Source organism: Arachis hypogaea, chromosome 9 (genome assembly GCF_003086295.3).
Source record: "Arachis hypogaea cultivar Tifrunner chromosome 9, arahy.Tifrunner.gnm2.J5K5, whole genome shotgun sequence".
Taxonomy (NCBI): domain Eukaryota; kingdom Viridiplantae; phylum Streptophyta; class Magnoliopsida; order Fabales; family Fabaceae; genus Arachis; species Arachis hypogaea.
The window spans coordinates 56,262,299-56,287,841 of record NC_092044.1 but is presented as its reverse complement, the minus strand read 5'-3'; the positions used below and the strand labels follow the sequence as shown (position 1 = coordinate 56,287,841).

Below are 25,543 nucleotides of genomic sequence, written 5' to 3'. Positions count from 1 at the left end.
GGTAGACTTCTTTTTGATGTCTTTTGTGAAAAGACTTGGTTACCCCTTCTCCTGCAAATTCTCCAACTATCATGTGGATGTGCCTACCAGGGGTTTGTGGTGGAAAATCTCGTCAACCCCTATCTTCATCACCCTTCTTCCTTTTTTCTGAATCATCTGACCTTTCAGCGAGGTACTTCTCTAACCGACCTTCTCTGGCTAGTTTCTCTATCACATTTTTCAGATCACAGCAATCATTGGTAGAATACCCATATAGTTTATATTACTCACAATATTTTATCCAACTTCTAACTTTCTTGTGGTTAATAGGACGACGGGTTATAAGTTTTTCAGCGTGGCAGATTTTTCTATAAATGTCAACAAGAGAAACTCGGGGTGGGGTGTAGTTGTGATATCTTTGAAGCTTCTCTAAGTTGTATTCCTTTTTTTCTTCGCTTTTGTATCTTCATCTTGAGCTTGGTAGGGAGGGTTTTTCCTTGGAACTGGCTCTCTAAGTCGGAAATTCTCCTCTATGCTAATGTACTTCTCTGCTAATTCTTGTAGCTTATACAAAGAGGTCGGATGTCGCTTGATTATAGATTGAGAAAACGACCCTTCTCTAAGGCTGTTAAACAACCCCATTATTGCTAACTTTATGGGTAAATTTTGGATCTCCAAATAGGCTTTGTTGAATCACTCCGTGTAAACTCGAAGAGCTTCTTCAACTTCTTGTTTGACCCCCAATAGGCTAGGATCATGTTTGATTTTATCTTTCTGGATCGAAAAGCGGGTGAAAAATTTTCTTGCTAGGTCGTCAAAACGAGTTACCGATATATGTGGTAGACTATCAAACCACTTCATCGCAGCGAGTTGCATTGGACACGTCATCCAGGTACTTCTGACTTTTAAAATTACTGAGGTGGTGTCTCGGTTCGGTTGTTCCGTCGTAGATGTCCATGTCGGGGCTTTTGAAGTTCCTATGAACCCTAGCCTGCATGATCTCTTCAATGAATGGATCTTCTCCTCCAAGAGGGTTTCCTCCCGATCCGTCTGATTACTCAAAGTTCGAAGATTGACTTTTAGTTTTTAGGATTTTTCTTTCAGTTCTCTTTATCGTTATACCTCTTTTCGCAAATCTCTTTCCATTTCTCTTTATCGCTTAATCTCCTTCTCAAGTTGCTCTAATCAGCCATAGTGCCCGTGTACGAGTCCCATGATCTCGGTTGAATGCGGAGTCTTTTTATTTTCTGGTGGATGTACCTCTAAATGGATTCGCCGAGGTGGTGGATTTCTTGATGTACTTTCTCCATGGGGACCACTCGTTCTATCAGGCCGTGTGGGTATCATGAGCAATCAATCATCATTATGAGGTTCTAGTTCTGACTCTGATGCCGTGTATCCATCCTCGAACTGATTGTCTGCCATGATTGGGTGTAAACTTTTAGGTCCCCGACAACGGCGCCAATTTTCCAAGGGTTACCTGAAACTGGATTATATTTGGGCCTAGACGTGAGGTCCAGACTCCTTTTGAGGCAGTGTCCAACTTCTTCTGGTATCGAGATACCGCTGTTCGAGTTTCTCGTGAGGATGTGGAGGTGGTACCTACAAGGGACTCTGATACTTAAATTAGTGAGGGTTTAAAGGAGGTTTTTAGTAGATTAAGTCCTAAACATACCTGAGAAATGTCAGTGTATTTATAGTATAATAGATAACTACCTTTTAGTGTAGTTCCACCTTTGATGGTGGATAGTCGTTCTCTTTTTCTAAGGAAGTTATTGAGATATCTCTTCTAGATAAATGGGAGATATTTTAGGAGTTAGTTACTTATTCAAATAAGTAGAGTTAAGTTATTGTCGTTGCGCCCGACTTATATGAGGTCGGATAGGTGTAGTGAAGACAAATTTTTATGTTGGGCCTAACTTATTTTTAGGTCAGAGTATGAACAATATATAAATAAATTATTTTTATTAATAAACAAATCATTCACATATTTCTATTTTATATTTTGAATTGTATGATAATTAAGTAGGTCTTTATGAAAGAAAAATATCAAACAAGTCTTTAAAAAATTTTCGCCACGAAAGTATACGTTTAGGGTTGAGAAAAGAAGTGAAAAATAAGTAAAAAACTTGAATACTTACACTTATATAGGTTAGAAGTGTTAAAATTAAAGGATTTTCAGTTTAACCAAATCGATCTGAAATTGAATCAAATCATTTTATATAAAACAATTTTTTTTAAATAAAAAAATAAACTGAAGTTATAGTATTTTTTCAATTTATTAAAAATTAGTTTTTGTAATTTTATTTGGTTAAAACCAAATAAAACTTGTTTTCATCAAGCAGTGTTTTTTTTTCTCCAAACCGGTCCGAAAACCATGTCGGTCGATCCAGCGTCAGGGACCTGCCCGCCCAGGCAAACTACTGGGTTAATATATATATATATATATATATATATATATATAAGAGCTTTCTCATTTTCGCAACTTGTAATGATTGCATCGACAGCTCTATATATATGATCCTCTGTCCCCGGGTCGAGCTGAGGAAGGGGGCGGGAACGGACAATCTCATCTTCCTCCTCTGCTAAAATGTTGAGGTCAAAGGAGGTTATATATATATATATATATAGATCGGTTTCTATGTTAAAAATTGTTTTTTTTTTAAAACTAGTTTAAACTAATTTTATTTTTTGTGAACTGATGTAAACTGGTATATCATATTATAAAATAGTTTAAAGCCAACTTACTATTTAAAAAAGTGGTTTGATGCAATTTTAATTTAGTTTATGAATAAACTTAATCATGACAATCCCTAATTAAGTGTCAAGAAAAGGAACTGACTAATATTAGTTGAAATATAAGACAAAAACAAAATATTAATCACCTAAAATTTCTCTTAAATAAAATGTGTTTAGTGTCGTAATTTGTTAAAAGATATTTAAACTTACATTTTTAGTTGAAGTAGGCCACAGGAGGAAAATAACAACGTTATGTTATTATCAATAATTGGCAGTACCAAGTACCGATTTCGAGCCTCAGGACGGAGAGAGGGGAGGACAAAACCAAACCGACCAAGAATTGGTAGTACGTGTGTGAGAAATAGGTTATAGCACAATTTTTAAGTCTAATATTATAATATTATAATATTTGTAAGTGACAAGTCTAATGTTTAATATTTTTATTTAATTTTTAACATTTAGCCTAAGTTCTAATCTTATTTTTAATATTTGAAATATTTTTTTACCTCAAATATTTTATTTTATTTTATTTTATTATTTGATCAAAATTATCTATTTTTAAAAATATTTTATTATTTTTTTTATTATTCTATCATTTTCATTTTAAATTTACTACAACTACTATCATAATTATTATAATTACAATTTTTGCCACTACATAAAAAAATTATAATTTAGGAGATGACACTTTAAAAAAAATTAAGACGGTCAAAATAAATTAAATTTATTGGGTCAATCCGTTTACTCATTTAAACGGACGAGCTTTTATCTCTAAATCAAACCTATTTAAATTTTAGGTTAAACATACTGAACTAGATTAACTCGAACAAATTGCAAAATAAACGGGTTAGCCTGTGAGCTTAACAGATGGTTTGTTTCACTCGTCTGCTTAAATAAGTATTGGAATTTCGAATCTCATCTTGTGCATGCAGCAATTCATTGGCCAATGATAAACCCTTAAATAAAACTCAGATTCACGATAGATTAGTACTTAATCTATCAGGATGAAAGATATCCTGAACAACTAAAAAAATTACTTTGTTTAAGATTTTTTGCAAAAAATAATTCTTTTATTAAAAAAAAATTAGTCTAAATAATTTGATATTTTATCTAATTTTTTTAAAAAAATAAAGAAATAAATGGCCTAGTCCGTTTGACTTGTTGGACTAGTCATGAATTGTGCATGCTTGAAAATACAAACATGGGAAAATAAAAAAGTAAACGAATTAAAAATAAAAATCCGTGAAAAAAAAATAAACGGGTCATCTTATATAACTTGCAGGTTTAGGCGGGCAGACCTAAACTCAGATTCTCCCATTAATAGCTTTAAAAAGATTTATTTTGACCAAAAAATTAAAATAAAATAAAATAAGACTTTTAAAATAAAAATAAGATGTTTTCGAAGAATAAAATTAAGATTTAGCCTAAAATATTAAGAATTAAATATTTTTCTTATTTTTTAAAAATAAAGTACTATTTTTTATTTTAAAGATTCGGTCAAATCTTAATTTAGTTCTTATAATTTTAATTTTATTTTAGTCTCAAAAAATTTTAAATTAATTTAATATTATCTTACAATTAAATTTTAACATTAATAGTTAATTGAGTAAGTGACGTAAACGTTAACATTATTAATTTTTTTGACTAACAATATTATTAATTAAGTCATATCTTTTTATTTCTATATTAGAAAAATATAATCAAAACCTTTTTAAAAGATTTTTCTTTTTTGTTCTTCTTCTCCTGAAAAATTCCAAGCCATGACAAATTTAACAAACAAAAAAAATGCATATTTACGTTAAAAATCAATTTTACTTATATATTAAAATTAAATATTATTAATTTTTTAATATATAAATTATTCCTATTAAATTTAACAATAGACAACATTAAATTTATTTAAAATTTTTAAGATTATAATAAAATATTTAAAATGTTAAAAATCACAAAATTTAGTTCATACTCTAAGAATCAAAATAGTTATTAAATTTTTTTTTTAATTATCATATTTGTGTATGGAATCTTTGTATTCAGTACTTATTATACGTATAATTGTGCAAGATAGGTAACAATATTATAATTCATAAAGAGTGTGGAGAACCAATCAGTGATAACGAGACGTATTTCAAGTTCAGAGAGTTGATGGAGAATGCATTTGTGGCACTTGAAAATGAAATTGCAAAGAGTGAGGATAGATTCTGCAGAAGCAGTTACGAATGGGTGGAGTTGATGGCACAGTGTGAGGGTGACTCGGACACTTGCGAGTGCAACGAGTGCGTCAGTGATGCGGTGCGTTTTGCTAAGGAAGAATGCTCTGCCTCCATTTCTGTTCGGATATATCTTGACAAGTGTTTTATAAGCTATTTATACCACGTGGGATCATATGAAAATCCTGAAATTCCTACCAACTCCCTCCCAGGTAATATATAATATTATAATTTGTAAGAAGGAATATTTTGTAAGTAATAAAATTTATTATTTTTTCTAACACTTTAAATATTAAATATTAAATATTAAATATTAAATTTAAATTTTAATAGCATAAAAATAAGATATTAATCAAATATTAATTAATATTAATAAAAATATTAATTTTTTAATATTTTTTATTCGTAATATATAATTATTTAAAGAAAAATTATACAATAGTATTGAGATTTACTACTCATAAAGATTATTAGAATAATTTTTATGTAAAGATAATATTTAAAATATTTTTAAATAATTTAATATATTTTATTAAATTATTTGATATAATATATACTTATATCTCAATTATTATCATTCTATTATTATTGTTTACTTTATGAGAATCTTTTCCTATTATTTTTTTATAATTTTATTCTTATTAAAATAAAAATAAAAATTTTTTATTTTAACAAAGACTAGTAATTCTGTCTATATATCTGTAACATCTTTATTATTATAATGTCATGTTGTTGGCTGCGCCACTTTAATAGTGAGGATATTACGACGACTTCCATATATTTAATAAGAAGATATATAAAATAAAGTCATTTTCAACTACGGTGACCATTTTGGAAAATCAACAATTAGTTGTCAAAAATTCAAATTCATATTTTAAATTTATAAAAGCCAATCAAACATAATATCTAAAAGACTTTATTACATACTAAAGAACCATTCTCATCAAACTTACAAAAATATATAACTTACCCATTTACGGCCTCCGGCCCAAACATAATCAAATCACGGTCTCCGACCCAACTTACACCGCAACGCATTCACCATAATTTGAATCAACCAGTCACAATGACAAGTAATGAAGTTCAAACATAATTACAGCAAATATGGCAATTAGCAGTTAAACAAAAATATTCACATAGATAAATTAAAGACAATTAAGCACACTCAAACGATGACAAATAAATGCAGTATGATGCATGCCTGTCCTACTGACCATGAGCTCACGTGTCAGTTAAATTGCCAAAATTTGACACATCCGGTAGCTAACACAGACATGGTCTCTTTGTTGCCCATCTCCAGAAGGAAAAATATTATGGTCTCAGAGGGAGAGTGTCCTATCACCTTCTCATTGGAGGTATCATTTTGTCCCAGAAGAAAAGTGCCATGTCACCTGTCTCAGAGGGAGAGTGTTCTGTCACCTTGCAATCAAAGAGAATGTGGGCGGAACGGCCCACCACATCCCCAAGAGGAACATTTCAAGCTTATCACAAGATGATCTTAGAGAGAGAGAGAAAGAGAGAGTGCCTTGTCACCTTCTCTTGGGATGTCAATCACACAAGTGGGACAAGACCACTGTCTTTGGTGATCAATAGTCATTTTAATCTCAAACACCAAGCAGAATAAGACCTCCATCCTTACTAATCAATAATTATTTTCAATCTCAAACCCACAAGCGGGATAAGACCTTCATCCTTGCCAATCAACAACAACAACAACAACAACAAAGCCTTGTCCCACTAAGTGGGGTCGGCTACATGAATCAAACGACGCCATTGTGCTCTGTCATGTATCATGTCTACAGTGAGACCGTTTACATGTAGATCTCGTCTGACCACCTCATGGATGGTCTTCTTAGGTCTTCCTCTGCCTTTCGCCCTTTGTCCATCTTCCATCTCATCCACCCTCCTGACTGGATGTTCTATCGGTCTTCTTCTCACATGTCCAAACCACCTGAGACGCGATTCAACCATCTTTTCCACAATGGGTGCTACTCCAACTCTCTCCCTTATATCTTCATTCCTTATTTTATCCAATCGCGTATGACCACTCATCCATCTCAACATCTTCATCTCTGCCACACTCAGCTTATGTTCGTGCTCCCCTTTAGCCGCCCAACACTCCGTACCATACAGCATCGCCGGTCTTATAGCGGTGCGATAGAATTTACCTTTAAGTTTTAAAGGCACTTTTTTGTCGCATATAAAACCAGATGCACTCCGCCATTTTGACCAACCTGCTTGGATCCTATGATTTACATCATGTTCAATCTCTCCATTATCCTGTATGATGCACCCGAGATACTTAAAACTTTTAACTTTTCGTAGGGTGTTCTCTCCAATTTTCACCTCTATATTGGAGTTTTCCCTTCTCAGACTGAACTTACATTCCATATATTCCGTCTTGCTACGGCTTATGCGCAGACCATACACTTCTAGAGCTTCTCTCCATAACTCCAACTTCTTATTTAGGTCTTCCCTTGACTCTCCCATAAGGACGATATCATCGGCCAAAAGCATGCACCATGGCACAGGCTCTTGGATGTGCTCTGTGAGTACTTCCAAGACTAATGTGAAAAGGTATGGACTTAAGGATGATCCCTGGTGTAATCCTATACCAATAGGGAATTCCTCTGTCACACCACCTTGAGTCTTCACACTAGTTGTGGCCCCATCATACATGTCTTTAATTGCCCGAATATATGCGATCCTTACTCTCCTCTTTTCTAAAACCTTCCATAAGACCTCCCTTGGTACCCTATCATACGCTTTTTCCAAATCAATAAACACCATGTGTAGATCCCTTTTATTACTACGATACCTCTCCATCATCCTTCTTAATAGGTATATCGCTTCAGTGGTAGATCTGCCTGGCATAAATCCAAATTGGTTCTCTGTTACTTGTGTCTCTTTTCTCAACCTCCGTTCTATCACCCTTTCCCATAACTTCATAGTATGACTCATAAGCTTAATCCCTCTATAATTTCCGCAACTTTGTATATCCCCCTTATTCTTGTAGATAGGTACCAAGGTGCTCTTTCTCCACTCATCAGGCATCTTCTTTGACCTTAAAATCTCATTAAAAAACTTGGTTAACCAGTTGATGCCTTTTCCTTCAAGACCCTTCCAAACCTCAATCGGGATATTATCAGGTCCTACTGCCCTGCCATTTTTCATCTGCTTTAGAGCCTCTTTTACCTCGAAGTCTCGAATCCTTCGATAGTAGTCAAAGTTTTGATCTTCTTCGCTTGTGCATAATCGACCAAGGCTCGGAAGAGTCTTCTGTCCCTCATTAAATAACTCGTAGAAGTAGCTCTTCCACCTTTCATTAATCTTCTCCTCTTGAGCCAACACCTCTCCATCCTTATCCTTTATGCACTTAACCTGATCTAAATCTATCGTTCTTCTTTCCCGGCTCTTTGCAATTCTATATATACCTTTTTCTCCTTCTTTCGTGCCTAAAGACTGGTAGAGACCCTCATATGCTCTTGTTCTTGCTTCACTTACAGCCACTTTTGTCTCTTTCTTAGCCGCCTTATATTTTTTCCAGTTATCTGCATTGCGGCATAAAGACCACTCTTTAAAGCATTCTCTTTTTATCTTTATCTTTTCTTGTATACTCGCATTCCACCACCAGGACTCCTTGTCTCTTGGTCCTATTCCTTTAGATTCACCAAAACTTTCTTTTGCTGTTCTTCTAATAACTTCTGCCATCTCCCTCCACATTTCTTCCGCGCTTCCATTCCCATCCCACTTTGCCTCTTCTCCTACCCGTCTTAGGAAGCTTCTTTGTTCCTCACCTTTCATCCGCCACCACCTCGTCCTTGGGTTCTTCGTATGATGTCTTTTCCTCAACTTTTGCTCAACGCGAAAATCCATGACGAGCACCCTATGTTGTGTTGTCAAACTCTCTCCCGGGATAATTTTACAGTTAATGCAAAATTTCCGGTCGACTCTCCTCAACAAGAAGAAGTCGATTTGAGAGCTTGTCATGCCACTCTTATAGGTTATAAGATGTTCGTCTCTCTTTTTAAAACATGTATTTGCGATGAGAAGATCAAAAGTTGAGGAAAAGTCCAAAATAGTTTTACCCTCGGCATTGATCACCCCGAAACCATGGCCTCCGTGAATACTCCCATATCCAGTCACTTCTCTCCCAACATGGCCATTTAAATATCCTCCTAAGAAAATCTTATCTCCCAAAGATATGCCTTGAACCAAACTCTCTAGATCCTCCCAAAACCTTATCTTGTGTTGTTCATCCGAACCCAATCAATAATCATTTTTAATCTCACTACTTTAAATTCATTAAAATCCTTAAGTCATAACTCTTTAATTAGAATCAATCAAATAAACTCACTTTTGATTTTACTAAGTTCTCCAAAACAATTTCTAGTTTCAATTTTAAATTTAAGACATTCTCAAAAGGTCTCGAAACCCATTTCATTTTTACCAAATCAAGTTCAAATATTTTAACTCTTCTAAAACTTTTCAGAACAAAAAGCTTCAATCAAATTAACCAACTTCAATTCCTTTTTCAAGCTCAAAGCATAATCCGTTTTCATAATTAATTAAACTCAAATAATATCACATAGATGCACAATTAAAATAGACCTTTTTCCAAATTCATTCTTTTGAAAAAAGTTAAATTCTCATTTCATCATTTTCTCAAGTCTTTTTTCTTTAAAACTAATGCCACTTTCTTAAGGTCATTTCTCTTTTGTAAAATCTCATTTTCACTTAACAAAAATCCCCTAACAATACTTAAAAATCGTTTCTAGTTTAAACCTCTTTCATAAGATTCAAAAATCATTTATTCTCAAATCAATCGCTTAATTACTTTAAATAAGGATTTATCAATTGAAGTTTGCCATGAATTGAATCTTGCATGATTAAGGTAATCGGTAAGAATCGTTAATTTGAAAAAATAAATAACTCTGAAACCTTAACTGTTTTTTCACATACTTTTTTCAACCCATTTACCATTTGCTTTCTAAATTCCTAAATTACTGTTTAATGTATTGGAACCCAAAACATTCCTTTATTCTTGTCTGACTAAGCAAATCACTCAATTATTGTTGTTTGGTCCATTAATTCTCGTGGGATAGACCCTCACTCACTTGAGGTATTACTTGGTACGATCTGGTACACTTGCCGGTTTAGTTGTGGTTTTCTAAAATAGCACTGGAAGCCTAAGAACTTTCCAGCCTCCACTACGAAGGTGTATTTGAAGGGTTTAATCTCATCCCATGCTTCCTTACTATGGAGAATACCTCAAAGAGGTCAGACAAAAGAGTAAGTTCATGCTTGGTCTTGACGAACATGTCGTCCATATATACTTCCATGAGTTTTTCTAGGTGAGAGAAAAATATCTTATTCATCAATTGTTAGTTGTAGCTCCAGCATTCTTTAATCCGAAAGGCATTACTATGTAACAATCGTTAGCCTTAGGAGTGATGAAAAAAGGACTTTTCCTATTCTAGTTTATACATCAGAATTTGATTATATCCCGAGTATGCGTCCATAAAGGACAAATACCTGTACCCTGAAGCTGAGTCAACCAGATAATCAATGCTAGGGAGAAGGTATGGATCCTCAGGGTAAGCTTTGTTGAAGTTGGTGTAATCAACACATATCCTCTATTTTCTGTTCTGTTTTTTACTAGAATCACGTTACCCAGCCACAAAGGATACTTTATCCCTCTTATGAATTTGACTTCTAACAAAGCTTGCACATGTTCTTCCATGACCTATGTCCTTTCAGGTCCGAGCTTTCACCGATTTTGTTGAACAGGTCGAGAATCCATAAACGGCGAGCTTGTGAGACATGAGGTCGGGGTCTATACCAGGCATATCAGAGGCTTTCCAAGCAAAGAGGTCGGAGTTCCTTTGCAAGAGATCAACGAGCTATGCCTTTAGACCTTCTTCCACGTTGGCCCCTATACTCGTTGTCTTTTCGGCATGATCCATGATTTGTACCTTTTCTATCTTTCCTTCAGGCTGGGGACGTAATTCTTCTCGAATTCAGACACCGCCGAGCTCAATAGTGTTAACTTCTTTGCCATCAGTACTGCCTCTTAAATTAAGCCTTTTATTGTATCAATTTTTTGCCAATTTTTTATCTCCCTTTATGGTACTGATTCCTTTTGTAGTTGAAAATTTCATACATAGGTGGGGTGTAGAGACAGCTGCCGCTAGTCGGTTTCAAGTAGACCATCCTATTAGGGCATTATAAGTGGACATGATGTTGACAACAATGTAGTCGACGCTTAACGTTCTTGACCTCGTGCCTTTAGTAAAAGGGGTGTATAACGAGATAAAGGTCGGATCAGCGTGTCTCCCAACCCAAAATGGTTGTCTGGATACGCCTTCAAATTCTTTTCTTCTAGCCTAAGCTTGTCGAAAGTGGGCTTAAACAGTATGTCCGCCGAACTCCCTTGGTCCACCAAAATTCTATGGAGATTTTCATTAGCAAGGATCATTGTTATTATTATTAGGTCGTCGTGTCTAGGTGTCACCCCTTGTGCATCCTCTTTGGTGAACGAGATTGTGGGTAAATAAAAAATTCTGTTGTCTTCCTCGACTTGGTATACTTCTTTAAGATGCCTTTTACGTGAGAATTTAGAGATTCCTCCTCTGCAAACCCTCCATTTATCATGTGTAAGTTCCTCTCAATAGTTTACGGGGTCGGTCTCACCGTCCTACGTCAACATCATCTCTTTTCCTTTTTCTTTTGTCATCTTACATCATGGCCAGGTACCTTTCTAACCGACCTTCCCTAGCCAACGTTTCTATGACATTCTTTAAGTCAAAACAATCATTTGTAGAATGCTTGTATAGCTTGTAGTACTCGCAATATTCTGTTCAACTTCTGACTTTTTGTGTTTGATAGGCCAAAGAGGTTAAAAATTTTTGGTGTGACATATCTCTTTGTAAACATTTACAAGAGAAACTCAAAGTGAGGTGTAGTTGTGATATCTTCGAGACTTTTCTGACTTGTACTCCTCTTTTTTCTTAGCTTCCTTCTCCTTGTCCTGAGCTTGGTACGACAAGCTTGGCCTTGGAAGAGGCTCTCTAAGTCGGAAATTCTCCTCCATGTTGATGTACTTTTCTTCTCGTTCTTGCACTTCATACAAGGAAATTGGGTGTCGCTTGGATATGGATTAGGAGAATGACCCTTCTTTAAAGCCATTAACCAAACTCATTATTACCGCTTCAGGGGGTAAATTTTATATATTCAAGCAGGCTTTGTTGAATCTCTCTATATAATCTCAAAGTGTCTCTGCAATTTCTTGTTTGACCTCAAGCAGGTTTGGAGCGTGCTTAACTTTGTCTTTATGAATTGAAATTGGGTAAGAAACTTCCTTGCCAGGTCATTAAAGCAGGTTACTTGCTTAGGTGGAAAGTTGCCAAATTATTTCATTACTGCGTTAATCAATATTGTCGAGAAGGCCTTGCAATGAGTTGCATCACAAGCATTAGCTAGGTACATCCGACTTTTGAAGTTACTGAGGTGATGTCTTGGGCCATACATTCCATCATAGAGATCTATGTCGGGAGTCTTGAAATTTCTAAGAACCTTGCTCGCATGATCTCCTCAACAAATGGATCTTCCTCTCCAAGAGAACTTTCCTCCCAATCTGCTCGATTGGAGCGTCTTCGAAGGTAAGCTTCCAACTTCGAAAGCTTCTCCTCCAGTTCTTTTGTTGTCTTACTTCCTTTCGTAGTTCTCTATCTGCTTCTCGTTATCGTTCAGCCTCCTGCTTGAGTTGTTCCAATCGACCGCGATGTCCATGAGCCAACCCTAATATCTCCATCGGATGGGGAGGTTCTTCGTCTTTAGGTGGGTGGACTTCTGAGTGAATTCGTTGCAAATGATGGTTTCCTGGCGTTCCCTCCCCGTGGGGGGGAATTTATTCTCTCCCTTGGTCGAGGGAATGCAAGCGTCAGGTCATTGTTGTGAGGCTCTGGATCTGACTCAGATGCCATATGACCATCTTCATACTAGTTGTCTGTCATACGTAGGTGAAGTAGACTTCTAGGTCCCCATCAACGATGCCAATATTCTGAGAGTTACCTGAAACTAGGTTGCTTTTGGGTCTAGGTGTGTGGTCTAGACTCTTTTTGAGGCATCGTCTGACTTTTATATGTGCCGAGGAGCCGCCGTCCGAGTTCCTCGTGAGGAGGTGGGGGTGATTGACGATCGGATTTCCTATCGGTAAAAAATTTCACAAGAATATAATTGCATTGTAAGTATAGCTTCTAAACCAACAGAAAATCCTTTTGTACAAACGTTTGGTTGTCACAAGTAACAAACCCAATAAAATTTATAAACCGAAGTATTCAAACCTCGGGTCGTCTTCTCAAGGAATTGCAGTCAAGTATGATTTATTATTGGTTATGGAAAACAGTATTTTGGGTTTTGAAAGGGTTTTGAACAAGAGAAATAGATTGCAGGAATTAATAAATTAATAACTAATAAAACTCTTGGCAAGGTGTGAAAACTGGAAGTCCTATCCTAGTTATCCTTATCAATGGTGATGAAAATTATATTTTTGCTACCACTCAATCAACCTCTAACTATGAAGGTAAGTCAAGTGGGTAAATCAATTTAACACCTAAAGTCCTAGTCAACTTCTGAGGAAAGACTAGAGTTATAGGAATCTAAATCAATCAGCAAAGATATCAATTATCAATCACGATGAGTTTGACAACTCAAGAGTTACCAATTAATCAACCAAAGCCAAAAGAAAAAAATCTAAATTATTTATATAATAAATAGAAGAGAGCAATCATGAGTCTAAAGTACCTCAAATTATATTAATTAAGAAAATCATAACATGAATGGTCCATAAGCCAATTTGGCAACATAAGTAATTAACAAATAAAAGCATTAGAGTAACTAAAAGTAGAAGATAAATATAAAGTAAAAGGAATATTAATCCTGTGACTGAAGAAGAAATCCTAAAATAAGAGAAATCCTAAATCCTAAATTCTAAATCCTAAGAGAGAGGAGAGAGCCTTTCTCTCTAAAAACCATATCTAAATTATGAAAAGTGAATTATGAGTTGTCTCTCTTCATTTCTCAACTTTGCAGCCTTTAATTTGTGTTTTCTGGGCCAAGAACTGGCTCAAAAACAGCCTAGAAATTGCTGGATGCGAATTTCAACACGCTAATTTTACGATGTGTCTGTGTAGAGCACGCATTCACGTCACCTAGATGTATAGCCACTATGGTAAATTATATATCAAATCGAAGCCCCAGACATTAGCTTTCTAACGCAACTGGGATCGCATCATTTGGACCTCTGTAGCTCAAGTTATGGTCATTTTAGTGCGAGAGAGTCAGGCTGACAGATTTGCAGTTCCTTCAACTTCTTGTATTTCTTCCACTTTTGCATGCTTTCTTTCCATCCTCTAAGCCACTCCTGCCCTGTAATCTCTGAAATCACTTAACACACATATCATGGCATCTAATGGTAATATGAGAGGATTAATATTAGCAAATATAAGCCCAAAAAAATATGTTTTCAATCATAGCACAAAATCAGGACGGAAAACGTAAACTCATGCAATTAGTATGAATAAGTGTATGAAAGATTGATAAAATCCACTCAATTAAGCACAAGATAAACCATAAAATAGTGGTTTATCAACCTCCCCACACTTAAATATTAGCATGTCCTCATGCTAAGCTCAAGAGAAGCTATAAAGGAGTGAAGAGGAATGATAGAGAGTATGCAATGCAACCTATCTATGTGAATGCAACTACATGCAAAATGTTTCTACCTACTTGGTTAAAAGTAAATAAGTTTTCCAAGATAAATATGAATCAAATTCCACTAATTCAAATTACACAGTAAAAGACAAGTAAACCTGTAAGAAGATAGCTCATGAAAGCAGGGAACATAGAATCAAGCATTGAACCCTCACTGGTAGTGTATATCACTCTAGTCTCTCAAGTGTATAGGGTAATTCACTCTACTCTTCTCTAATAATGCTTTCTAAACTTTGTTCTTCATCTAACAAATCAACAAATATTTAGCATACCAATGCAAACATCATGAGGTCTTCTCAGGGTTGTAATGGGGCTAAGGTAAAGGTAAGAATGTATATATAAGGTTAAGTGAGCTAACAAAGTGAATCCTTGATCAGTCTAAGATCTCACCTAACATATACATACTTTATATAATTTAAAATGCTTTACCTAGCTATCCAAAATTTTCCCACTTTTGTATTACATGTTCATGTATCAAACTTATTTTTGAATTTTGTCCCATGTGCATTGATTCTTTTTATTTTGCTTTTGGGGTAATATTTTTTTTGTACCCCCTTATTTAATTACTTAATAATTTTTTTTTCAATGCACATGGTAATTTAATTATTTTGATTTCACATGAGCATGCTTCCCAAATTTTCAAATAACTTATTCAATTTAATTCCCTACTTTTTTCTATCATCCCATGTTCCCGTAAAATTTCCCACACTTAAATTATACACAATATCTATCTTAAGCTAACTAAGGATTCAACTTGGGATTTTTATTTTATTTTTCTGCTTAAGGCTAGTAATGTGGTTATGAAATAGAAGGGGGTTAAAAGGCTCAAGGGGGCTAACAAAGGTGATTTAAAGGGTAGGCTTATTTGGGATAAGTGAGTAAAAATTTAAATAATGGCCTCAATCATATGCAAGCATGTAAATATACTAAATAATGGACATATAGACTGGAACAAAATAAAGATTACAATCATAGAGAAGAAAACACACAAGAATAAAAATATTTATGGTTAAATAATGTAACCATGTAATTAGGCTCAAAATCTCACAGGTTGTGTGTTCTAGCTTTTAACTATGTTCCAGATACAACTTCCAAACAAGTTTTCCAAAAATTTTTCAATTTAAATTAGTGAAATACTATAAAAATTTCTTGGAAAAGGAAAATATTACTTCATCCAAGTAGTAACTAAATGCATAAAATCAAATAAACATGCAATCAAATATGCAAATGAAACAATGAACAAACAGAGAAAATAGAGTATTGATGTTGAAAAGAAGGTAACTAACCCCTGGAAGTTGGTATCGACCTCCCCACACTTAAAGATTGCACCGTCCTCGGTGTATGCTAAGATGTGCAAGTGGATGGGGGTTGTGGTTCTTCAGCTGGTGCTCTTTTTGTTCCTTTCCTTGCCAGTGGTTTGGGAGTAGCTTTCTCTTTATCTTTCTTGGTGGCCATCCTGAAAAGGGAAAAAGAAAGTAACTTTTAAAGCTAAGGGTTAGAGCAAGGAAGAGAACGAGAAAGGTGGTAATCAATGCACAGTAAAGAAGAATGACTTTAACACATGGTCATGACTACATGTGAAAAGTCATCAATGGAAATATAGCAAGTGCATGTGATGACAGTTAAATGCAAGGTATTTATTGGCATGCCGGCAAAGGCATGAGTAGCATAGATCAAGCATTCAATGTCCAAGTTAGATTACCAAGTCTTTCAAATTAACAATATATTTGTAATAACAATTATATAAAATTAATAAAATAGAAAAAGGGTTTTGTGAAAAGCAAGCATTTAGAGTAGTAGATTAAAAGAAATCTAAAAATAGTGCACAATGCCATATGGGCTTTTTCACAAACACATAGCATGCATGGTAAATAAGGTATTGAAAGTATTAAATTGAACATGCAAGAACCCTTAAAAAAATAACATATAATTGTCAAACAATTCCTTAACAATCCACAAGCAAAATATAAGAAATAATGACCCAAATTAATTTTTAACACCAACGAAAATAATACAATGAATGAAAGTATGCAAATAAATTAAATGAAATAGAATGGAAGTGAAGAGGGATGATAAGTTAAAGAGATGAAGAGGAAGAAAGTAAGAAAAGGAAGAAGAAAGAAGAAAAGATAGAAGAAATTAAGATTAGAAAAGAAAAGATAAGATAATTGGCGCTGATCTGAATAAGTTGTGCAGCGCAGGCGACGCGAGCGCGTGGGTCACACATTCGCGTGGAGTGATTTGTGCCATTAGCGCGAGGGCAGCCTCGCGGTCGCTCAACTTTCTGCCATACACCTCTTGACGTCGTTTATACAGGGCCACACGTTCGCGTGGGTGACGCGGACGCGTGGGAGGCATTTTTCTCACATGACGCGAACGCATCAGTGTCGCGATCGCGTGGATCAATTTGTGCCAAAGGCATGCCTCCAGCCGCGCTTTCGCATGACTTTCTGTAAAATTTCTTTTCTTCCTAAGGCACCTATGACGCGGACGCGTCGGCGACGCTGTCGCGTTGCGTGCCTTTTTTATAATGCAGTATGCAAAATGCAATGCTTAATATGAATGCTATGCATGATTTCAGGTTCAATCAAAACTCAAAAACAGACTAAAATTAAAACTGAAAAAAAAGGAACGATCATACCATGGTGGGTTGTCTCCCACCTAGCACTTTTAGTTAAAGTCCTTAAGTTGGACATTTGGTGAGCTTCCTATTATGGTGGCTTGTGCTTGTATTCATCCAAAAACCTCCAGCAGTGTTTGGAATTCCAACAGCCTCCGGGGTCCCAAACAAGGCATGTAAAGCCCTTGAGCAGTTGCAAACAGGTTCTCAGGCTTTCGGGATGTTGAATGTCAGAGCGGATTCCAGGATCCCAAACCTTGCTTTTGCACCCGTCTTCTTTTGAGCAATATTGTTCCATCCGGGTAGCAAGCAATCTGAATTCTCACTAAAGCGGCCAAACAACTTCCTAGATCCATTCAGTTGAGCTCTACACCAACCTTTGCGTTTAAACTTAAAGCTTCCAACCATAATGAACCTTGCAGGACAATTCTTACCCTGACCATCTTCCTCTTACTCTTAATGCCACAAAGAGCTCTAAGTTGATCATCCGTCTCCCGTAGCCCATATTCAAGTGGAATTAGAAAGCTAAGGGATATGAATTTTACCCACTTGAATGTTGTGAAGGATGATGGCAACTTAGGGAGAGGGGTTTCTAATGAACTTGCAAGCTCCACTCTTTTGTGTTCTTCTTTTACAACTACCACCTCTTTGCAAGCTTCTTCAATATCAACATCTTCCTCTTGGTAGCTTTCTTCCAATTCAATCTCTTCTTCATTTCTCACCAAGGGCATGGGAGGTTGTGCTTCTTCTTCTTTAATCTCCATGTCAAGTCTAATGGGAGAGGATTCAAATGTAGATAAGAATTCATTAATGATTGAATCCATCTCTTGATCGTCCCCTTCAAAGTCTTCAATCATGATATGCCTTGGAGGTTGTACACCCTCATCAACATCAAATTCAAGCTCCTTAGAAGGTGGCTTTGTGACTTGAGTTTCCCATGGAGGTTCCGCATCTCCTAAGTCTTCAACCACTTCTTCCTCTTTAATGGCAGGCGTAGCTTCTTCCAATTGTTCCAATACAAAATTGTGCTACTCACTGTCCACTGGAGTTTCTAACTTCTCCTTCATGCCACGTTCTTCAGTAGATTCTCCACATGAAGCCATGGGGATTCCTTGAATGTCCGAACGTTGGGAAGGTAATCGATTTATCGCTTGATCCAGTTGGCGAAGGGTTGCATGAAATTTTTCCGCTGTTTCCTTGAGACGATCCCTTGATTCTTGTTGCGCTCGGCTGTCATAAGTAGGATCATAGTGCTCTTGGATTGATGGATATGGAGATGGTGTATATTGAGGTGGTGATTCTTGGGAGTAATTGGGGTGGAATTGGGGTGGTTCTATATATGGTTCATACGGTTCATAGGGTGGTTGGTATGGTGGATATGGGTTAGGGTCATATAGAGGTGAATGATTGTAGGGGACTTGTGAGTATGGTGGTCCAAGGCTATGTTGATGAGGGGGTTCATAGGCGTATGGTGGTGGTTGTTGATAATCAAAAGAGTGCTCACCATAGCCGTTATCTTGGCATGCATCACAGAATGGTTGTTGATAGTCCATTGGAGGTGGTTGTTGCCATGAGGGTTGATCAAATCCTCGTGGCTCCGTCCATCTTTGATTGTGTTGACCTTGATGCATGTTCCTATTATAGCTTCCATTCTTTTCAACAAAATTAGATCCAAACTCAAAGCGAGAGGGGTGAGAACTCATAGTAGCTAGTAGAGATAAAAAGGGGAAACAAAAACAAATAAACAAGTAAAAAAAATATTTATAATAACCAATAATAAGGCACACGTTTGCAACTCCCCGGCAACGGCACCATTTTGATGATCAGATTTCCTATCGGTAAAGAATTTCACAAGAATATAATCGCGTTGTAAGTATAGCTTCTAAACCAACATAAAATCCTTTCGTACAAACATTTGATTGTCACAAGTAACAAACCCAATAAAATTTATAAACCGAAGTATTCAAACCTCGGATCGTCTTCTCAAGGAATTGCAGGGAAGTATGATTTATTATTGGTTATGGAAAATAGTATTTTGGGTTTTGAAAGGGTTTTGAACAAGAGACATAGATTGCAGGAATTAATAAATTAATAACTAATAAAACTCTTGGCAAGGTGTGAAAACTGGAAGTCCTATCCTAGTTATCCTTGTCAATGGTGATGAGAATTATATTGTTGCTACCACTCAGTCAACCTCTAATTATAAAGGTAAGTCAAGTGGGTAAATCAATTTAACACCTAAAGTCCTAGTCAACTCCTGAGGAAAGACTAGAGTTATAGGAATCTAAATCAATCAGCAAAGATATCAATTATCAATCACGATGAGTTTGACAACTCAAGAGTTACCAATTAATCAACCAAAGCCAAAAGAAAAAAATCTAAATTTTTTATATAATAAATAGAAGAGAGCAAGCATGAGTCTGAAGTACCTCAAATTATATTAATTAAGAAAATCATAACATGAATGGTCCATAAGCCAATTTGGCAACATAAGTAATTAACAAATAAAAGCATTAGAGTATTTAAAAGTAGAAGAGAAATATAAAATAAAAGGAATATTGAACCTGTGACTGAAGAAGAGATCCTAAAATAAGAGAAATCCTAAATCCTAAATTCTAAATCTTAAGAGAGATGAGAGAGCCTCTCTCTCTAAAAACTACATCTAAATTATGAAAAGTGAATTATGAGTTATCTCTCTTCATTCCTCTACTTTGCAGCCTTTAATCTGTATTTTCTGGGCTGAGAACTGGGTCAAAAACAGCCCAGAAATTGCTGGATGCGAATTCCAACACGCTGATTTACGTCACTACGATGTGTCCGCGTGAAGCACGCGTTCACGTCGCCTTGATGTACGGCTATTATGGCAAATTATATATCAAATTGAAGCCCCGGACGTTAGCTTTCCAACGCAACTGGAACCGCATCATTTGGACATCTATAGCTCAAGTTATGGTCGTTTTAGTTTGAGAGGGTCAGGCTGACAGCTTTACAGTTTCTTCAACTTCTTGTATTCCTTCCACTTTTGCATGCTTCCTTTCCATCCTCTAAGTCATTACTGCCCTGTAATCTCTGAAATCACTTAACACACATATCACGACATCTAATGGTAATAAGAGAGGATTAATATTAGCAAATATAAGGCCAAAAAAGCATGTTTTCAATCATAGCACAAAATCAGGACGGAAAACGTAAACTCATGCAATTAGTATGAATAAGTGTACGAAAGATTGATAAAATCCACTCAATTAAGCACAAGATAAACCATGAATTAGTGGTTTATCAGTGATACTTGCAACAGACTCCGATACTTATGTTAGCAAAGGTTTTAAGTAGGTTTTTAGTAGGTTGGGTCTGAATATACCTGAAGTTTTGTCAATGTATTTATAGTAGAAAGATAACCAAATTTTTAAAGTAGTTCCACCTTTGATGGTGAATAACTGTTCCTTATTCTTGTTAATTTATTGAGATCTCTATTCCAGATAAAGTGGAGAAATAGTAGAAGATATTTCAGGAGTCAATTGTTTATTTAGATAAATAGGGTAGAACCACCTTTATCATGTCCGACTTCTGTGAGGTCAGGTAAGTGAGGAGGCCTGCACCTTTTTAAGTGGGCTTTTAGTTTTTTTGAATCTAGTTTAATGTTTTTGGATCGGGTATGAACAATACTATAAAGATCAATTTTTTTATAGTAAAATAATTAAATATTAAGTATGTCACGGTATAATAATAATCTTTTCTTTTTATAAATATCAAATATGTATTCCTATAAAGAAAACAAAAACTTGTAATAATATAAAATTAAATTGAATTGTATTAGGAATTGAATTGAATTTCAGTATTTAAAATGTTTATCAAATAAATTGAAATTTTATAGTAAATATCTTTAATCTTTATTAATATAATATTATATTTAAATAATAAATATATTTATTTATTAAATTATATAAAATAACTTAAAAAAATTATTTTCCAATTAAATTTTTCTTCAATTAAAATTTGTCTACTTCTGTTTGCAAAATAAAAAAGTAGAAGTCCGAAAATATATAATAAGTTGAAACAAAAAGCAATACACATACCTGAAATTCCCAAAGCATACACATACGAATAAATGCACAAAACATATATAAATTGAAACATAAGCAAGGGGAGGAATACACTTACGTTAAATTCACAAAACATATACATACCTTATGCTTTAGTCGGTGAAGCAGTAAAGAGAAGGAGGATGGAGGTGCCGTGGAAGACGTGTATGTTAAAATGTAGGAAACTTTGAAAGTGAATGTGTAAAAAGAAAAGAATTAGGTTATACGAATATTTTGGACATTTTATGTTTTATATGACATTTTAATAGAATAAAATTTTAAATCACATTCAATTGGATAGGAATTTATTTTAGAAAAAAATAGTAGAATTGAATTAAATTTTATTTAAATTAATTTTATCTTTTTTATTTTAAACATTGTATAATTCAATTCAATTTTTATGAAAATTGAATTTTAGGAGGTTTCTAAACACCATATAAGTGGTGATTGATTTTTGAAGTCTATGTAGATTTTTTTAATATGAATATATAAAAATGATAGAGTAATTATATAAATCGGTCTTTAAAATTTTTAAAATTGAACATTTTAATTTCTTATGTTTTAAAATACATAAAATAACCCGTAACATTTACTTCTGTTAGATAATACAATTCTTATTTGTTAGTTACCAACAACGACGGTTGAGTAGACGGTTGAGTAGAACATTGACTCGCGCACGTGATCATTAAATGATCATATGTGCGATCAGGATAAATCTGTCCATAGGATGAGTATAAAATAGTCTCTAAAGAGTTTAATAAATATCAAAATAGTCCCAAATAAAATTTTAAAAGGTTTAATTACTCTATTGGTCTTTATAGTTTTGCGAAATTTTTAATTAGTTCTCTATACTTTTTTCTTTCTAATTGAGTTTTTGCACTAATTTTTTTTAATTAGGTCTATATACTTTTTTTTCTTTTATTTGTGTCCCTGCATCAATATTTTTTTAATTAGGTCCCTATTCAATTAAACCGATTACTGTGAAAAAGGACCTAATTGAAAAAAAAATTGGTGCAGGGACCAAATTAAAAGAAAAAATGTATAAGAACCTAATTGAAAATTTTGCAAAACTATAAAACCAACAAAATAATTAAACTTTTTAAAATGGTGCCTTCAAATTACTTATATATAATTATTTCTTAATCAATAAAGGTTTATTTCTAAAACTTTTTATTTATTTATTCCAAATTTTATTATTTATATATACTGAATTTTTTTATATTTTTTAAAATCCTAAATTATAAATTAATTTTGAAAAGATCCTATTTTTTTTAAAAGAATAATTTAAAAGAAATATACTTACGTTTATTTTTAATTATACAAGATATTAAGTTAATTTGAGGATACCATATTTTATAGTCATTCTTTAATGATGAAGAAGGAAATATGCTATTGTTGTTTGAAAAGATAGAAAAACTCTCATTTAATATAAAAATTTTCACATAAACAATTAAAAATATAAAATATTATTTGTGCAAATACGTATGAAAGTAACACTTTGGAACTTACATGCAATGCGAACTAATTTATTTATAAAGTTGAATTTGTAATTCTTTGTCAATATCTTAAAAATTTAGGTATATAAATAATGATATTTATAATACAATGACCTCTTAGATTTATTTATTATTATTATAGTTTCTATATCACATCTATATAGATATCATAGGTTAATAATTAAATAATATTATTTTTTATGATATTTTATTTTAGAGTTAATAAATAAAATTATCTTTTAGTATATATTTTGTTATTTTTTATATTATTTATTTTTAATAATATTTTATTATTTTGATTAATAAAAATATTATAAGATGTTGATTTTTGAAAAAGACCAGGTAACAAATATTTGAATGGACTATTTTAAAATTTTTTGAATGTTAGAAATTGTTTTGAAAATTTTTAAATTTTTTAAAGACTATTTTATATTTTATTTTGGAGATTAATTAGTCTAACTGACACACATAAATATTTAACGGTCACGTGTGTGAATTAATATTTCACATCAACGATAATTATTAATAATTAATAAAGAGAAATTATACTGTATTGTTTAATAAAAATAAATGTTATAAATTATTTTATATATTTTAAAATTTAAAAGATTAAAATATCTAATTTTAAAAGTTTCAGAAAGTTGATAATTATTCAAAATGATATTTTAAATAAAAATTCATGTAAATAAATCATATAGAAAAAGAATCTTAAGCTACAAGTTCAACGTCTAAAGAGAAATAGCAACTAAGCATATATAGGTGGTGGATATATATATATATATATATATATATATATATATATATATTTTTTTTTTTTTTTCAACAGTTGAATGAAACAAGAATAAACATTTAAAATATATAATAAAATCATTTAAAAAAAAATCTAATTTTACTATGGTATATTTTCATCGTATCAGTAGCACTAACTACTAAGAATATCTAGTTGGGAAAAGAAAAGAATATTGAGAATATGGATATGTGTATTGAACTCATAATATTAGTAACTATGAATCATGGACAATTTTTTGATTTTGTTGTGTTCGATTTTGGATATGGTACTCGTTAATATTTACTTAATATGTGTATTTTTTATATTTAAATTGTATTTTAATAAAAAATAATTTTTATTAAATATATTTAAACATATTTAAATATCATCATATGTCAGTATGTTTAATTTTATTCTTAATATATATTCTTAAAATGAGTTTATAAATAATATATATTATTAATTATTAAAATAAAAATTATTTTAAATATTTTATATAATTAAAAATATTAAAAATAATAAAAATATTAATTTATTTTTTAAATCAATAAAATACTAAAATATTATTATAATTTATCTAAAAAAATGCTTCATATTTTATATATATATTGTGTCTTCGTATCTTATAAAAATTTATCGTGTTATATCCTATGTTTGTGTTAGTTTCTATACATCATAGATTAGTAATGAAATATGTTCATTACCCATAATAATCTTTGCACTGATCTATTAAATATGATTTTATGAATACACAGGATCGCGCAGTAACAGCCATAACACCCCAAAGTTAGCAGCAATAGTTGCTGGAGGGGCTGCAGTTCTATTCTTGGGTTTTATTTTCATCTCTTTGCTTAACTCTCGGCTTAAAAAGAACGATTATGAATAGTATAAACAAAAATTCGTGAGACTAAGAGGATAATTTTGCATGCATAAGAGCCTTAGCTTCTTCGCTTTATTTATGTTATTATGACTGTATGTATTATTAACGTTATTGATGGTGGAAAGAAAAAGGAAGCCAACATCCATGACAACATAACAAATTACAACTAGGTTTTGATCTGTAAGTTGACCTGAAGATGATGTTACTACTAACAATTTGTAATAAAATTATTTGATAAAAACAATATATGATTAAAATAATTTTGTAATAATTGATAATCTTATTTTAAAAATTATCGTTATATTAAATTTTAAAGTAAAATATAATTTTAACTTTTTAATAAATTTAATTATATATATCATTACCATTATCATTATATTATTCTATTACGGGTCACATTCTAATACCAAAAATATTGACGTGGCACGTTCTAGTTCTAGTACTAGTATACATGTTTTTTTCTTTTAAACTTATTTTAAAAAAGTATATTTTTTTTAAAATTGAATAAAATTAGCATTTAATAAATAATTATACTAATTATCAACTATTTTAATTATAAATCATTCTAATTTTAATTATACTAATGGTCAATCATTCTAATTATCAATTTTTCTAATATAATTGTCAATTATAAATAATTAGTATTTATATGATATTTACGTTTATAACTCTGTTATGCACGTGTGCATTAATAACACATATATTGATTGAACATTTCATAATTAATTTCATGGGACTAAGTGTTATATATAGTGTTTTTTTTTATTGTTCATGAATCTAAGTTTTAGAGCCAAACCATTTTGTTAAATTTTTTAGTTTGTTATTTGTAATGACCCGACTTCTAGCACATCATCATGAATGCTAGACATCAGATATTACTATTCAATTGACCTTAGGACTATTTGGTAAGCTATGAGACATACTCTTTTGAGGATCTAGAAGGGGCTTATATACCTAGGATTTAACCTTTTGGTTTTAAGACTCTAGCCTACTCTCA

General features: G+C 33.0%; 1 protein-coding gene across 1 annotated transcript in view; it reads left to right on the top strand.

The window, feature by feature from the left end:
- Positions 1-24,728, top strand: part of LOC112710915 (plasmodesmata-located protein 4) — a 48,336-nt gene extending 23,608 nt beyond the window's left edge. Inside the window, exons 2-3 of the mRNA XM_025763389.3 lie at positions 4,784-5,137; positions 24,422-24,728. Coding sequence (XP_025619174.1) covers positions 4,784-5,137; positions 24,422-24,552 — 485 coding nt within the window. The 3' untranslated portion in view covers positions 24,553-24,728. The remainder of the gene's footprint in view (positions 1-4,783; positions 5,138-24,421) is intronic.
- Positions 24,729-25,543: the final 815 nt, after the last annotated feature.